The following is a 17,694-nucleotide window of genomic DNA, read 5'->3' on the forward strand; positions in this document are numbered from 1 at the left end:
GAGGTTATTTTTGTCCTCCGTGAAGAGAGAACCAAAGTATGTATTTAATTGGTCTGCCATTTCTTTGTTCCCCATTATAAATTCCCCTGATTCTGACTGCAAGGGACCTACGCTTGACTTCACCAATCTTTTTCTCTTCACATATCTGTAAAAGCTTTTACAGAATTTACTAGAATGGTACCAGGGATGAGGGACTTCAGTTATGTGGAGAGACTGGAGAAGCTGGGATTGTTCTCCTTAGAGCAGAGAAGATTAAGAGGAGATTTAATCGAGATGTTCAAAATAATGCGGAGTATTGATCGAGTAAATAAGGAGAAACTGTTTCCAGTGGCAGGAGGGTCGGTAACCAGAGGACACAGAGTGAAGGGAATTGGCAAAAGAGCCAGAGGGGAGATGAGGAGAATGTTTTTACAGCAAGTTTTTGTGATCTGGAATGCATTGCCTGAAAGGGTGGTGGAAGCAGATTCAATAGTAACTTTCAAAAGGGAATTGGAGAAATACTTGAAGGGAAGAGATTTGCAGGGCTCTGGGGAAAGAGCAGGGAGTGGGACTAATTGGAGAGCTCGTTCAAAGAGCCGGCACAGGTGCAATGGGCCGAATGGCCTCCTCCTGTGCTGTCTGATTCTCTGATGCTTTGTTCTCTGGAATACAAACTTTACATCAATTATTCAAAGACTGTCCGGACAGAGATTGCGAGCGATGTAATTAGTAACCAAGGTCACGGCATCAGCTGGTCAATAGTCAGTGAGCCTCATGTCCTGGACACCCTGAAATATTGATCATGAGGCTGGGGGTCAATTGGAGTCTTTGGAGACTGAGATCGAGAGATTACATTGGGGAGACCAAATGCAGATTGGGTGACCGCTTTGCGGAACACCTCCGTTCAGTCCGTAAGGGTGACCCCGAGCTTCCGGTCACCTGTCATTTTAATTCACCGCCCCATTCCCACTCAGACCTCACTGTCCTCGGCCTCTTGCATTGTTCCACGGAAGCTCAACGTAAACTCGAGGAACAGCACCTCATCTTCCAATTAGACACTTTGCAGCTTTCCGGACTCAATATCGAGTTCAACAATTTCAGATCATAACCTCGGCCCCGATTACATTTTTACTTATATATTTTTCCACCCCTTTGTTTTGGGTCTTCCCTTCCCCCCCCTTTTCCTTTTTTTTCTCTCTCCCACATGGCAGCTGTCTCCCATCCTGCCAGTACACTTCACACCTAATCTCAGCCGTCTTTTGTCTCCACTGTCCTATCACCATCTCGTCTGGTTTTGAATACCTCTTAATGTCTCTTTTACTTCTTTTGTTCTATCGCAACCCTGCCTTCGGTCTATTTTATTTCCTTTCCAGTTTTGAAAAAGGGTTTCGACCCGAAACGTCAACTCTAATTTCTCTCCATGGATGTTGCCTGGCCTGCTGAGTTTTTCCAGCATTTTCTGTTGTTATTTCGAGAGATTATTGTTGGGTAAGGGTATCAATGGATACGGAGACAAGGTGGGTAAATAGAGTGGAGATACAGATCAGTCATGATCTGATTAAATAGCAGAACAGGCTGGAGGGGCTGAATGACCTCCTCCTGCCCCTGTGTCCCTATGAATGGTGGAACAGGCTGGAGGGGCTGAATGGCCTCCTCCTGTCCCTGTGTTCCTATGAGTGGTAGAACAGGCTGGAGGGGCTGAATGGCCTCCTCCTGTCCCTGTGTCCCTATGAATGATGGAACAGGCTGGAGGGGCTGAATGGCCTCCTCCTGTCCCTGTGTTCCTATGAATGGTGGAACAGGCTGGAGGGGCTGAATGGCCTCCTCCTGTCCCTGTGTGAGCTATAACCAGGCTGGTCTCATTCCCCGACATGCTGCTGCTGAGAGACTTTGGTAAAATGAGTGATATTGAGGGAAGTGGAGCAGAGAATCCGAGTCAGACTCTGTGAAGCCGCGGCCTTTTTATATAAATAGAGCGCATTGTCTGAACTCTGACCTCGCTCCCACACTTCAGAGAAACTCGCCCATCACTGGATCTTTGTTCACTCTGATTTTACAGCTCACAGCTAAAGATAAAACAGCAGAGATTTAAAAACCTGGACCGTATTAAAGGGCCCTGTCCTCACCGACTGGAGTCACATATCGGCCCAGCCCGGGTAAGGACGGCAGGTTTCCTTCCCTAAAGGACATTGTGAACCAGTTGGGTTTTTACAACAAACCGACAGATTCATGGTCTCTGATCCCAGATTTTATTTCAATTTTTCAAACTGCCCCACGGTGGGATTTGAACTCACGTTCTCAGGATTATTAGTCCGGGAACAGAATCCCTGCACCACCGTATCCCGGCACATCACATCGCCGCAACAACAACCTGCGTTTATATAGCGCCTTTAACACAGTGAAACCTCCCAAGGTGCATCACAGGAGCGTAAATCAGACAAACTGACTCCGAGACACATGAGGAGATATTAGGACAGGTGACTAAAGGCTGGGTCAAAGAGGTAGGTTTTAAGGAGCGTCTTAAAGGAGGAGAGAGAGGCGGAGAGGTTTAGGGAGGGAATTCCAGAGCTTAGGGCCCAGGCAGCTGAAGGCACGGCCGCCAATGGTGGGGTGAAGGGAGTGGGGGATGGACAAGAGGCCAGAATTGGAGGTTACAGAGATCTTGGAGGGTTGTAGAGCTGGAGCGGTTTGAACACAAGGATGAGAATTTTAAAATCTACAGATTCTGAGCAGGAATTAATGTCTTTGCACCAACGTTCCAGCCAGAGTCTGAATACATTCTCACCCTGGAGTCTTTCCGTCTCTCACCCACTCACAGTGAATACAGAATCAGAGAACAGAAGTTCAGGAGACGGAACAGATTGGGAAAGAAGGAGCGAGTACACGTGGAAAAAACTGTTCCATATTCAAACATGCAAACTACGGGATAAAGGCCGATAAAGTGCAGCAGCCGCCATATCGTTGACAGAAAAATGATTTACTTCAAAATGTACTTCATTGGCTGTGAAGCGCTTTGGGAGGTCCTGAGGAGGTGAAGCTGACACAGTGACACCGAGTCTGGTCTCACTGGGTCCGGGCAGTGTTTCACACACAGCTCCCACAGTGCAATGTGGAACTGCTGCAAGATTCACCTCAAACACTCCTAGTATTTATATAACAGATTACTAATTGAGCTGGAGAATAATTCCCTCTGATAAACTGCATGTTCTGCAATAAATTACACATTTTAAATTATTGGTGAAACATATGGCTGATGATTAAACAAGGAGTTTTGCCTCTAACAATGAAGTAGGAACAGTTATCCTGAAGAGATGATTGACTCAACGAGAGGATAATTAATATTTAGAAACACTCCTGAATTTACATCTCAATGACTTCATTACTGGACAGTTGATATCGGACTGAAACCCGCTCAGATCAGATTGTCAGGCACGGTGAGATTACAGCAACACTGATTGGGATCCAGTCTGGTGTCTTTTGGGTGAAATCGGATCCTCAGGAAATGAAAAGTCTCCCAGCAGCCCCGGAGAGACTGAACATTATAAACATCAGTGGCCAGAAACACAATTGGACATATTCCCCACTGGAGATATTGGACAGGGTTCAGACACAACTGGACATATTCCCCACTGGAGATATTGGACAGGATTCAGAGACACAATTGGACATATTCCCCACTGGAGATATTGGACAGGGTTCAGAGACAATTGGACATATTCCCCACTGGAGATATTGGACAGGGTTCAGAGACACAATTGGACATATTCCCCACTGGAGATATTGGACAGGGTTCAGAGACACAATTGGACATATTCCCCACTGGAGATATTGGACAGGGTTCAGACACAATTGGACATATTCCCCACTGGAGATATTGGACAGGATTCAGAGACACAATTGGACATATTCCCCAATGGAGATATTGGACAGAGTTCAGAGACACAATTGGACATATTCCCCACTGGAGATATTGGACAGGATTCAGACACAGCGTCAGGCGCTCCAGGGGGGTGTTTATAAACATTCGACCTTCCTCCTCACATCTATTACTGTGACTAATTTTACAAACACTGCCACCCCTTATGCCGAGATGCTGTGAAGCAGCAAGTTTTGTGTTTTACGTGTCCTGACCTTTGCTGTTCAGTCCAGCAGGGTTACATATCCTCACAGTCTCTCTAAATGCAACTTATCAGATTGTTATTCTGTCTCCATGTCCTCACCATCACCAAGACCGCCTACTTCCACCTCCGTAACATCGCCCGTCTCCAGCCGGCTCAGCTCAACTGCTGCTGAAACCCTCACCTTTCTCACCTCTACACTCGATTATTCCAACGCTCTCCCGGCCAGCCACCCACCTTGGACCCTCTGGTAGCTCATCCCAAACTCTGCTGCCCATATCCTAACTCACACCAAGTCCCGTCCACCAATCACTCCTGTGCTCGCTGAACTACATTGGCTCCCAGTCCAGTAAAATTGCCCCTCTCTATCTCTGTAACCTCCTTCAGCCCTGTAACCCTCCGAGATCTCTGTGCTCCTCCAACTCTGACCTCTGTCCATCCCCCAATTCCTTCGCCCCACCATTGGCGGCCGTGCCTTCAGCTGCCTGGGCCCTAAGCTCTGGAATTCTCTCCCTAAACCACTCCGCCTCTCTACCTCTCTCTCCTCCTTACAGTCCTTCCTTAAAACCGACCTCTATGACCAAGATTTTGGTTACCTGTCGTAATGTCTCCTTCGGTTCAAGAGGAACGCCCAGCACCACTTTCTCAAGGGGCAACTAGGGATGGGCAGTAAATGCAGGTCTTGCTGACAATTCCCACACACCGAGAATGAATAAAAAAACTCCACCAAGATAATAATCCACAAGGGAGAATCGCCGGACTCCAAACGCTGCTCCGTTTAGGGCCTCGATATTTAAAGTTTGTTTGAAGGATTTATTCAAAAACCACACTGAATAGAATCATAGGATCAGACAGGACAGAAGATGGCCGTTCGGCCCATCGTGCCTGTGCCGGCTCTTTGAAAGAGCACTCCAATTAGTCCCACTCCCTGCTCTTTCCCCACAGCCCTGTGAATCTTTCCTTTTCTAGCGTTTCTCCAAGTCCCTTTCAAAAGTTATTATTGAATCTGCTTCCACCGCCCTTTCAGGCAGCGCATTCCAGATCACAAAAACTGCATAAAAACATTCTCCTCATCTCCCTTCTGGATCTTTTGCTAATTCCCTTCACTCTGTGTCCTCTGGTTACCGACCCTCCTGCCACTGGAAACAGTTTCTCCTTATTTACTCGATCAAACCCCTCATGGTTTTGAACACCTCTATCAATCTCCCCTTAACCTTCTCTGCTCTAAGGAGAACAATCCCAGCTTCTCCAGTCTCTCCACATAACTGAAGTCCCTCATCCCCGGCACCATTCTAGTAAATCTCCTCTGCACCCTCTCCAAGGCCTTGACATCCTTCCTAAAGTGCGGTGCCCAGAATTGGCCACAATACTCCAGCTGGGGCCTCACCAGTCATTTATTAAGGTTCACCATAACTCGCTTGCTTTTGGACTCGATGCCTCTGTTAATGAAGCAAATGTAGGAGTTTGGATGGAATTCCCTTTGATAACGGCCGTTCAGTGAGCATCCATTCACAGCGCGACACACAACAGAGGCTGGCTCAGAAAGGCTTCTACTCACCAGCGTGCAGTACATCTCGGGGGTCTCTCCACACGTACTGTCGGAGGGATCCAACCTGACCTTCAGGAACCTGGTGAGCAGGGCGGCCTCGGGCTGGCAGGCCATGTAATCCCAACTCAGCCCCTGGTCCCAGTGAACCTGAGCCTTACACAGGTCGTAGTGACCCCAGGACGGGAAGTGCTGAGCGGCGAGAGACAGGGCCGCCCAAAGGGCCTGAAGGGGCAACAAACCGGACAGACGCATCGCTCCGACTGGACCCCGCACTGAGAGCGGCGATCTCGGTCCATCTGGGGGTGATTCAGGGGGTCTCTGCTCCGACTGGACCCCACACAGAGAGCGGTGATCTCGGTCCGTCTGGGGGTGATTCAGGGGGTCTCTGCTTCGACTGGACCCCGCACAGAGAGCAGCGATCTCGGTCCGTCTGGGGCTGATTCAGGGGGTCTCTGCTCCGACTGGACCCCACACAGAGAGCGGTGATCTCGGTGCTTGCAGATGTGCCTTGTGTTAGGATTCCAGCTATTTATCCCTGTTCCTGGTGGTAGGATTCCAGATGTTCTTCCAGTAACATGGTGCAATGTGTGCAGATGTTCCAAGTGTTTGGGTTCCATCTGTTTTCCCAGTTTTGGTGCAGATGTTCCAGGTGTTGGGATTCCAGCTGTTTTCCCAGTGTTGGTGCAGATGTGCCGGGTGTTGGGATTCCAGCTGTTTTCCCAGTGTTGGTGCAGATGTGCCGGGTGTTGGGATTCCAGCTGTTTTCCCCCAGCTGTTCGCTGTCAGACAGATGTTCTGATTGGCTGATTAGTCAGTACTGGGACCCAATGTGATGACTGTCTCCTGACCAGAGTCTGTTTCCCATCGATCATCTCTTCCTTCTGGCATCAGTTCCCTGTTTGGAGAGAAATAAAATCAATGAATTTTGGAACAGGTGATGCTCCTGACCTTTGACCATCGACCTTCGGCCTCTGACCCCACCCTCAGACTCCGCCTCCCATTAGCTGCAGCGTTACAGAAATAATCACCAGTTGTGAATCACAGCAGCCAATAGGAGGCGGCTCAATGACTCTCGTTAAGATACCAAATGACATGAGTGGCCAATTATCCTTTATTTAATGATGTTGGTTGAGGGATAAATATTGGTCAGGACTCCGGGGATAACTCCCCTGCTCTTCTTCGAATATTGCCGTCAGATCTTTTACATCCACCTGAGAGGATAGATGGGGTTTCAGCTTAACGTCTCATCCAAAGGACAGCACCTCCGACAGTGCAGCACTCCCTCAGTACTGCCCCTCTGACAGTGCAGCACTCCCTCAATACTGCCCCCCGACAGTGCAGCGCTCCCTCAGTACTGCCCCTCTGACAGTGCAGCACTCCCTCAATACTGCCCCTCCGACAGTGCAGCGTGCCCTCAATACTGCCCCTCCGACAGTGCAGCGCTCCCTCAGTACTGCCCCTCCGACAGTGCAGCACTCCCTCAATACTGCCCCTCCGACAGTGCAGCACTCCCTCAGTACTGCCCCTCTGACAGTGCAGCACTCCCTCAATACTGCCCCTCCGACAGTGCAGCGTGCCCTCAATACTGCCCCTCCGACAGTGCAGCGCTCCGTCAGTACTGCCCCTCCGACAGTGCAGCACTCCCTCAGTACTGCCCCTCTGACAGTGCGGTGCTCCCTCAGTACTGCCCCTCCGACAGTGCAGCGCTCCCTCAGTGCTGCTCCTCCAACAGTGCAGCACTCCCTCAGTACTGCCCCTCGGACAGCGCAGCACTCCCTCAATGCTGCCCCTCCGACAGTGCAGCGCTCCCTCAGTACTGCCCCTCCGACAATGCAGCGTTCCCTCAGTACTGCCCCTCCGACAGCGCAGCACTCCCTCAGTACTGCCCCTCTGACAGTGCGGTGCTCCCTCAGTACTGCCCCTCCGACAGTGCAGCGCTCCCTCAGTGCTGCCCCTCCAACAGTGCAGCACTCCCTCAGTACTGCCCCTCTGACAGCGCAGCACTCCCTCAATGCTGCCCCTCCGACAGTGCAGCACTCCCTCAGTACAGCCCCTCCGACAGTGCAGCGTTCCCTCAGTACCGCCCCTCCGACAGTGCAGCGCTCCCTCAGTACTGCTCCTCTGACAGTGCAGCACTCCCTCAGTACTGCCCCTCCGACAGTGCAGCACTCCCTCAGTACTGCCCCTCCGACAGTGCAGTGCTCCCTCAGTAATACCGCTCCGACAGTGCAGCACTCCCTCAGTACTGCCCCTCCGACAGTGCAGCACTCCCTCAGTACTGCCCCTCCGACAGTGCAGCGCTCCCTCAGTACTGCCCCTCCGACAGTGCAGCGCTCCCTCAGTACTGCCCCTCCGACAGTGCAGCGCTCCCTCAGTACTGCCCCTCCGACAGTGCAGCGCTCCCTCAGTACTGCCCCTCCGACAGTGCAGCGCTCCCTCAGTACTGCCCCTCCGACAGTGCAGCACTCCCTCAGTACTGCCCCTCCGACAGTGTAGCACTCCCTCAGGACTGCACTGGGAGTGTCGGGCCGGATTCTGTGCTCGAGACTCTGGACTGTGATTGAGTCAGTTCCTTCAGGAGAGCGGAGGAGGAACAGCAGAATCAAAATCTCTTCTCCTCCCTCCATCATCTCCCCTCAATCTCAGCCGCAGCTCACACTGGAAAAGCAAAATTATTCTGATTACTAGTATAAAAAGTTACCCCTTTAAACACGGTCACACTCTGGGTTTGGTGAACCTCCCACGGCCTGTTTCACGACACAAGGTGTTACTCTGGGCTGTGACTGATACACAGACTAGTAACGGGGATATTTATAACCCATTTTCTATAATAAATACTCCAGGATTTTATAAACTGCTGCACTGCGAGCAGGAATAGTCTGTGAATGTCTCACTTCCTCCCACGTAATGCTGTTCCCCTTCAGCTCGAGCAGCACAATCCACCGTCACCTTCTGGGCCCAACGTCACTCCTCCTGCTCAAACCCCAACACACGCTCCCCATCTCCAGTCACACCCCCAACACACGCTCACCATCTCGTCACACCCCCAACACACGTTCACCATCTCCAGTCACACCCCCAACACACGCTCACCATCTCCAGTCACACCCCCAACACACGCTCACCATCTCCAGTCACACCCCCAACACACACTCGCCATCTCCAGTCACACCCCCAACACACACTCACCATCTCCAGTCACACCCCCAACACACACTCACCATCTCTTTACTGGTGGAAGTCAATAGTGAAACTAAAAACACAGAGGCTCACTCGCGCCTTTTATACAGGGGGTGGTCACTGCCGGTACTGCAGTCTGAGACCAGTTATTCTCTTAAAGGTACATACACAACAATTCCTCCCCTTTTAGATAAACAGTACATAACATTCATTTAACAACTAAATGATAACTAATTACAATCACAATTACTGTTGCTAGATACATTGGTTAAGTTTAAGCAATTATAAGTTCAGTCTTTGAGGAGGCTTCCTGATTCTGTCTGGATAACGCCTCTTTTGGGTATCAGGTTCTTCTGGCAATGTTGAGTCGGGATCAATGTCGTTGTTTGGTTCATCTGCTTCCAATATTACCGGTTCTGCGGTAGCTGCAATTGGAACGTCGATTTCATTACCAGGTGTATCAGATCGTGGTGTGGAGTTGACGTTTTCCAGTGACTCTAGAATCTGGTCAGCATGGCGTCTTACAATGCTCTCCCCAACGTCCACGGTATACATGAGAGGTCCTTGTCGTGTACAAATCGTTCCTGGCTGCCATTTCTCTGTGCGGTAGTCCCGGGCCAAAACTGGTTGACCTATCTTAAAACTCCTGGTCGGCCTTTCATTCATATTCTGAAACTGCCTGTTCTCCACATCTCTTCGGACGTTTGGCTTCACCAAATCCAAGCGGCATCGTAGTCTTCGATTGAAGAACATCATGGCCTGAGTTTGGTTGGTAACCGCATGTGTCGCATTCCGGTAGGCAAACAAGAAGTTGTCCACCTTGTGTTGTAGGGGTATATCTTCATTACACATTGCCTTGATAGCCTTCTTGAATGTTTGGACAAACCTCTCGGCCAATCCATTAGTGGCTGGATGATATGGGGCAGATGTGTAATGCTTAACACCATTGTTCTTTAAGAACCTCCGGAACTCTTCAGACACAAACTGTCAGAGCAAATATGTTCAGGCAGCCCATTCCTGGCGAATATGGTTCGTAAAACTGTGATAGTTTTTTCCGTGGTGGTTGAGGACATTTTTATTACCTCTGGCCACTTTGAATGTGCATCCACCGCAATTAAAAACATCGAGTCCATGAAGGGACCAGCAAAATCAATGTGCACCCTTTGCCATGGAGATTAGGGCCACTCCCATGGATGCAGAGGAGCTTGTGGTGGGGCGTTTTGGACCTTCTGGCATCCTGCACAGCTCTTGGTCATCTCTTCGATTTCTCTATCGATTCCTGGCCACCACACAAACGCTCTGGCTAAGTTCTTCATTTTTACCCCACCCAGATGACCCTCATGAAGCTCATTGAGCACTCTATCCGTCAACTTAGGTGGAATTACTACTCTGGATCCACACATCAAGGTTCCTCTGCACACTGACAGCTGTTCTCTTCTCGGCGAGAATGCTGGCAGCAGTGGTTCGCCATGTGCTGGCCATCCCTTCACCGTTAAATCATAGACCCATGATAGTGTCGGGTCATTCCGTGTTTCCTTTTCTATGTTTGCATTCGTCACAGGGAGACATTCGACTATGGTCGAGTGGAATAACTCCATTGGATCCACTGCAAGGTCTTCTTCTTCCACCGTCGGCAACGGTAGACGTGACAATCCATCAGCATTTCCATGCTGTTTAGTTCCTTTGTACTCGATGTCATATTGGTGTGCCCCTAGGAAAAGGGACCATCTCTGCAGCCGTTGTGCTGTCATTATCGGTACGCCCTTCTGAGGGTTGAAAATGGAGACAAGAGGTTGATGATCGGTTAGTAGAGTAAATTTTTGACCGTGCAGGTAGTGGTTGAACTTCTTCACCCCCCCACACTAGGCTGAGGGCCTCTCTGTCAATCTGGGCATAGTTACGCTCGGCAGAAGTTAACGAGCGTGACGCAAAAGCTATCGGCCTCTCTAAACCATCAAGGAATTTATGTGACAGTACCGCCCCAATGCCGTAGGGAGACGCATCACACACCAGCCTGATTGGCAGTGCTGGGTTGTAGTGAGCCAATACTTCCCTTGAAGTGATTAAGTCCTTACTCTTCTGAAAAGCACGCTTACAATCATCGCTCCATTCCCATGCTACCCCCGTTCATAGCAGGGTGTTCAGTGGGTGCAGAATTGTTGACAAATTCGGCAAAAACTTATGATAGTAATTCACCAGTCCGAGGAATGACCTCAGATTCGACACATTTTCAGGCGCTGGGGCCTTAACAACCGCTTCAATTTTGTCAGGGGACTTATGTAACCCCTCTTCATCAATCACGTGGCCACAATACGATCTCTGTTTCTTAAAAAATTCGCACTTGGGGCGGTTGGCTCGCACCCCATGTTCCCGTAATCTAGTGAGCACCTGTTCTAGGTTGTTAAGGTGTTCACTGTCATCTTCACCTGTTACAAGGATGTCGTCCAAGTAACACTGAGTCCCCGGAATCCCTTACAGGACTTGTTCTATCGCTCTTTGCCATATCGCCGGAGCCGATGCTACTCCGAATACCAATCGATGATACTGGTAAAGACCTTTGTGCGTGTTTATCGTGAGATACTTCCTAGAGGACTCTTCAACCTCCATCTGCAAATATGCTTGTGCTAGGTCAATTTTTGTAAAACGCTTCCCTCCAGACAGTGAGGCGAAGATGTCTTCTATCCTTGGAAGAGGATATTGTACTGTGTGAAGGACTGGGTTCACAGTCACCTTGAAATCCCCACAGATGCGAATCTTCCTTGGCTCCCCGGACTTATTGCTTAACGTTTTCTTCATGACAGGAACGATGGGTGTCGCCCACTCGCTCCAGTCGACCTTAGACAACACGCCCGCCTTCTCCAGATTCTCCAGCTCTGCCTCGACGGCTGCGCGAATTGCATATGGTACCGGTCTTGCTTTGAAAAACTTGGGAACTGCGTTCTCTTCTATTTTTATCGAGGCGGTTACGCCTTAAAGCGTGCCCAGTTCTTGTTGAAATACCTCTTTGGCGTTAGCTAAGATTGTTGACAATCGTCCAGGAGTGACGTCTTCATCTTTTTTACCGTCCACCGTCATTGCATGAATGGAGTGCCAATCTAAGTTTATCTTCCTGATCCATTCCCGTCCCAATAACGGTGGTCCACCATTTGGCAGTATGTAGAGATACAATTTCCGTATTTTCTTGCCGTTGTATTCGACAGGCACCCTTATTTTTCCTCTGGGGTATACTTTTTGCCCCGTATACGTCGTCAAGACGATGGATGTCTCTCTCAAGGGTATGTGTGAAAATAGCCGCTCGTAGTCTCGTCGATTCATGACGGTTAGCGCTGATCCTGTATCCAATTCCATTTTAACTTGGGACCCTGCTATCGTGAGGGTGACCCAAATGGTTCGGTGATCCTCTTTTGCGATTACATTGTGAAGTTTGAGACAGCTTAGTCTCCTGTTCCCGGATTCACTATCGCTCATCTGGTCTTCGGAACTACTGTCCGTCATCTTTTGTACTTTCTTGTACGGTTCCTTAGTAGCCTTTTTGTTGTCGCTGGTCTTCTTCCCAGACCTGCAAACTCGTGCAATGTGTCCCATCTTCCCGCATTGCCTGCATATTTTGTCTTTGGACCAGCAGTCCTTCTGGTCGTGGTTAGTTCTGCCGCAGCGATAACATTTTGCAAATCCCCATATCATTTCGTGGGTGCCGTATTCCTGTGGTTTTTGTTGAATTTCTGCAGCTCCCCTGGCTGCTGCTTCATACGATACTGCCACGCTGAAAGCCTTATCTAGCGTCAGCTCTTTCTCTGAGAGTAACTTCTTCTGTGTTCCTTCACTCAGGAGTCCACAGATAAATTTGTCCCGCAGGGTATCTGCCAGTCCTGCTCCGAACTGGCAGTGCTTTGATAGCTTGCATAGTTCCGTAAGATACTCAGCATTGCTCTCATCTTTGTGCTGAGTTCTCCTGTGGAATTTAAATCTTTCTGCTATCAACAGCGGTGCAGGGTTTAAGTGTTCCTGTAGGACAGCAACAATTTCGTTAAAACTCTTCGCCTTCGGTTTGGCTGGAGTAATCAGGTCCCGCAATAGGCCGTATGTTCTAGCGCCCATTAAGTTTAGCAATATCGATGCCTTTTTCCCCTCCGCTATTTCGTTTCCCTCGAAATATACCTCGACTCTTTCCACATACGTGGTCCAGTCCTCTATTGTATTATCAAAAGCAGTGATACAGCCAGTCTTCGGCATCTTGCAAATCTAAAATGGCGCCTCCCGCGCTTTGCCTGCTTCCCCGATTTAACAAAATGGCGCCTCCCGCGCTTTGCCTTCTTCCCCGCTGTTGTTAGCGCTGCTTTCCACGGTTTCTTGCGCGTTTAATAATAATTTTTTTGCTTTTATTATTTTCCCATCGTGGAGCGGACCCTCTGGGACACTTCCCTCCCTCTTCTTAGGTCCGAACGCTGCCCGGCTTCGAAGCACCGGCCGCGCCCTGTGTGCTCCACCCTCTCTCTCTCTCTTTGCTTCCCGACTCGCTGCCCGGCCCCGTTGAAAACCACCCGATCGAGCACTAGCCCGCCGCAGCCCAGGAAGGATCAGTGCACTACCTGCCACCAGCCCGATTAGCTGGGAAACCACAGACCGAGGAACCAAGCCTGGCTCTGGACAGTCGCTCCTGCAAGATTTCAATCTGACGATTTGGAGGGCGGTTGCCCACGGTCGACGCCCGTTTCTCGAGTTTCTTTGGATTTTTTTTTTTTTTCTGGCTTCGACCTTCAATAACGTCGTCTGAGGTGCTGCCGAGTTGCAGGTAAGTTCATTTCTTACTCGTCGCCAGTGTTACGTCCGTGAGTAATTGAGACACGGACAGCAGGAGTGAACAAAATAAGTCTTTACTGGTGGAAGTCAATAGTGAAACTAAAAACACAAAGGCTCACTAGCGCCTTTTATACAGGGGGTGGTCACTGCTGGTACTGCAGTCTGAGACCAGTTATTCTCTTAAAGGTACATACACAACAATCTGCAGTCACACCCCAACACACACTCACCATCTCCAGTCACACCCCCAACACACACTCACCATCTCCAGTCACACCACCAACACACACTCACCATCTCCAGTCACACCCCCAACACACACTCACCATCTCCAGTCACACCCCCAACACACGCTCACCATCTCCAGTCACACCCCCAACACACGCTCACCATCTCCAGTCACACCCCGAACACACGCTCACCATCTCCAGTCACACCCCCAACACACGCTGACCATCTCCAGTCACACCTCCAACACACACTCACCATCTCCAGTCACGCCCCCAACAAACGCTCACCATCTCAAGTCACACCCCAACACACGCTCACCATCTCCAGTCACACCCCCAACACACGCTCACTATCTCCAGTCACACCCACAACACACGCTCACCATCTCCAGTCACACCCTCAACACACACTCACCATCTCCAGTCACACCCCCAACACAGACTGACCATCTCCAGTCACACCCCCAACACACACTCACCATCTCCAGTCACACCCCCAACACACACTCACCATCTCCAGTCACAGCCCCAACACACACTCACCATCTCGTCACACCCCCAACACACACTCACCATCTCCAGTCACACCCCCAACACACACTCACCATCTCCAGTCACACCCCCAACACACACTCACCATCTCCAGTCACAACCCAACACACACTCACCATCTCCAGTCACACCCCCAACACACACTCACCATCTCCAGTCACACCAACACACACTCACCATCTCCAGTCACAGCCCCAACACACACTCACCATCTCCAGTCACACCCCCAAAACACACTCACCATCTCCAGTCACACACCCAACAGACGCTCACCATCTCGGCACACCCCAAACAAACGCTCGCCATCTCCAGTCACACCCCGAACACACACTCACCATCTCGTCACACCCCCATCACACACTCACCATCTCCAGTCACACCCCCAACACACACTCACCATCTCCAGTCACACCCCCAACACACACACACCATCTCCAGTCACACCAACACACACTCACCATCTCCAGTCACACCCCCAACACACACTCACCATCTCCAGTCACACCAACACACGCTCACCATCTCCAGTCACACCCCAACACACGCTCACCATCTCCAGTCACACAAACACACACTCACCATCTCCAGTCACACCAACACACACTCACCATCTCCAGTCACACCAACACACACTCACCATCTCCAGTCACACCCCCAACACACACGCACCATCTCCAGTCACACCCCCAACACACACTCACCATCTCGTCACACCCCCAACACACACTCACCATCTCCAGTCACAACCCAACACACACTCACCATCTCCAGTCACACCCCCAACACACACTCACCATCTCCAGTCACACCAACACACACTCACCATCTCCAGTCACAGCCCCAACACACACTCACCATCTCCAGTCACACCCCTAAAACACACTCACCATCTCCAGTCACACACCCAACACACGCTCACCATCTCGTCACACCCCAAACACACGCTCAACATCTCGTCACACCCCCAACACACACTCACCATCTCCAGTCACACCCCCATCACACACTCCCCATCTCCAGTCACACCCCCAACATACGCTCACCATCTCCAGTTACACCAACACACTCTCACCATCTCCAGTCACAGCCCCAACACACACTCACCATCTCCAGTCACACCCCCAACACACACTCACCATCTCCAGTCACACCCCCAACACACGCACACCATCTCCAGTCACACCAACACACACTCACCATCTCCAGTCACACACCCAACACACGCTCACCATCTCGTCACACCCCAAACACACGCTCACCATCTCCAGTCACACCCCCAACACACACTCACCATCTCCAGTCACACCCCCATCACACACTCCCCATCTCCAGTCACACCCCCAACATACGCTCACCATCTCCAGTTACACCAACACACTCTCACCATCTCCAGTCACAGCCCCAACACACACTCACCATCTCCAGTCACACCCCCAACACACACTCACCATCTCCAGTCACAAACCCAACACACGCACACCATCTCCAGTCACACCAACACACACTCACCATCTCCAGTCACACCCCCAACACACACTCACCATCTCCAGTCACACCCCCAACACATGCTCACCATCTCCAGTCACACCCCCAACACACACTCACCGTCTCCAGTCACACCCCCAACACACACTCCCCATCTCCAGTCACACCCCCAACATAGGCTCACCATCTCAAGTTACACCAACACACGCTCACCATCTCCAGTCACACCCCCAACACACACTCACCATCTCCAGTCACACCAACACACACTCACCATCTCCAGTCACACCAACACACACTCACCATCTCGTCACATCCCCAACACACACTCACCATCTCCAGTCACACCCCCAACACACACTCACCATCTCCAGTCACACCCCCAACACATGCTCACCATCTCCAGTCACACCCCCAACACACACTCACCATCTCGTCACACCCCCAACACACACTCACCATCTCCAGTCACACCAACACACACTCACCATCTCCAGGCACACCCCCAACACATGCTCACCATCTCCAGTCACACCCCCAACACACACTCACCATCTCCAGTCACACCAACAAACACTCACCATCTCCAGTCACACCAACACACACTCACCATCTCCAGTCACACCAACACACACTCACCATCTCCAGTCACACCAACACACGCTCACAATCTCCAGTCACACCCCCAACACACACTCACCATCTCGTCACACCAACACACACTCACCATCTCCAGTCACACCCCCAACACACACTCACCATCTCCAGTCACACCCCCAACACACACTCACCATCTCCAGTCACACCAACAACTTGCGATTATATAGCACCTTTAACGTAGTAAAATGCCCCAAGGTGCTTCACAGCAGCGTAATCTGACAAAACTAGACATCGAGCCACATAAGGAAGTATTCAGACATGTTGGTCAAAGAAGTAGGTTTTAAGGAGGGTCTTAAAGCCGGAGAGAGTTAGAGAGGCGGAGATGTTTCGAGAGGGAATTCCAGAAATTGGGCCCCAGGCAGCGCCGCCAATGGTGGGGCGAAGGGACTAGAGGCCAGAGTTGGAGGAGTGCCGAGATCTCGGAGGGTTGTAGGGCTGGATGTTCTCACAGTCAGACATCACTAGAGTTTAGAAACATAGAAACATAGAAGATAGGAGCAGGAGTAGGCCATTCGGCCCTTCGAGCCTGCTCCGCCATTCAACGAGATCATGGCTGATCATCCAAACCCTAGCACCCGGTCCCTATACCGACAGCCATCCCACCCAAGCCCTACCCCCGTAGCCCCGTAACCCCACGTATTTAATCCCCCCTAACACTAAGGGCCAATTTTTATCATGGCCAATCAACCTAACCCGCACATCTTTGGACTGTGGGAGGAAACCGGAGCACCCGGAGGAAACCCACGCAAACACGGGGAGAATGTGCAAACTCCACACAGTCATCCGAGGCCGGATTTGAACCCGGGTCCCTGGCGCTGTGAGGCAACAGTGCTAACCACTGTGCCACCGTGCTGATGAGGTTGTGATATTTTCTGCCTAGTTGAAGGGAGATTATTTTCAGTGATCACATTATCTTCACAAGCTGCAGATCAATATAAATAATTACACCTTGAGAACAGGCGAGTTGGGTTTGAATTTATAGAGAGCTCAGAGCTGAGGGGAGTTTGAATCTTGCCCAGTGTGTAGTTCTGGGATGTGGGCTGGTTTGATGCCCTCGCTCTGGAAACTCTATGATTTAGACATTAAATGAAATGTCGGGGAAAGTTAATCTGATGCCAGACAGGAGCATTAAACACACGGC

The 17,694-nt window shown here is 50.6% G+C and overlaps 2 protein-coding genes across 2 annotated transcripts in view; both read right to left on the bottom strand.

The window, feature by feature from the left end:
• The window catches only part of LOC147122452 (netrin-G1-like), a 39,777-nt gene extending 33,871 nt beyond the window's left edge, over positions 1-5,906 (bottom strand). The window contains exon 1 of the mRNA XM_085983613.1: positions 5,656-5,906. Coding sequence (XP_085839739.1) covers positions 5,656-5,898 — 243 coding nt within the window. The 5' untranslated portion in view covers positions 5,899-5,906. The remainder of the gene's footprint in view (positions 1-5,655) is intronic.
• A 553-nt stretch (positions 5,907-6,459) lies between these two features.
• The window catches only part of LOC147122453 (netrin-G1-like), a 985,713-nt gene continuing 974,478 nt past the window's right edge, over positions 6,460-17,694 (bottom strand). Inside the window, exon 7 of the mRNA XM_085983611.1 lies at positions 6,460-6,541. Coding sequence (XP_085839737.1) covers positions 6,534-6,541 — 8 coding nt within the window. The 3' untranslated portion in view covers positions 6,460-6,533. The remainder of the gene's footprint in view (positions 6,542-17,694) is intronic.

This window comes from Somniosus microcephalus, chromosome 3, assembly GCF_052327205.1.
Source record: "Somniosus microcephalus isolate GS21.2 chromosome 3, FLI_Smic_1.0, whole genome shotgun sequence".
In the NCBI taxonomy this organism is placed as follows: Eukaryota; Metazoa; Chordata; class Chondrichthyes; order Squaliformes; family Somniosidae; genus Somniosus; species Somniosus microcephalus.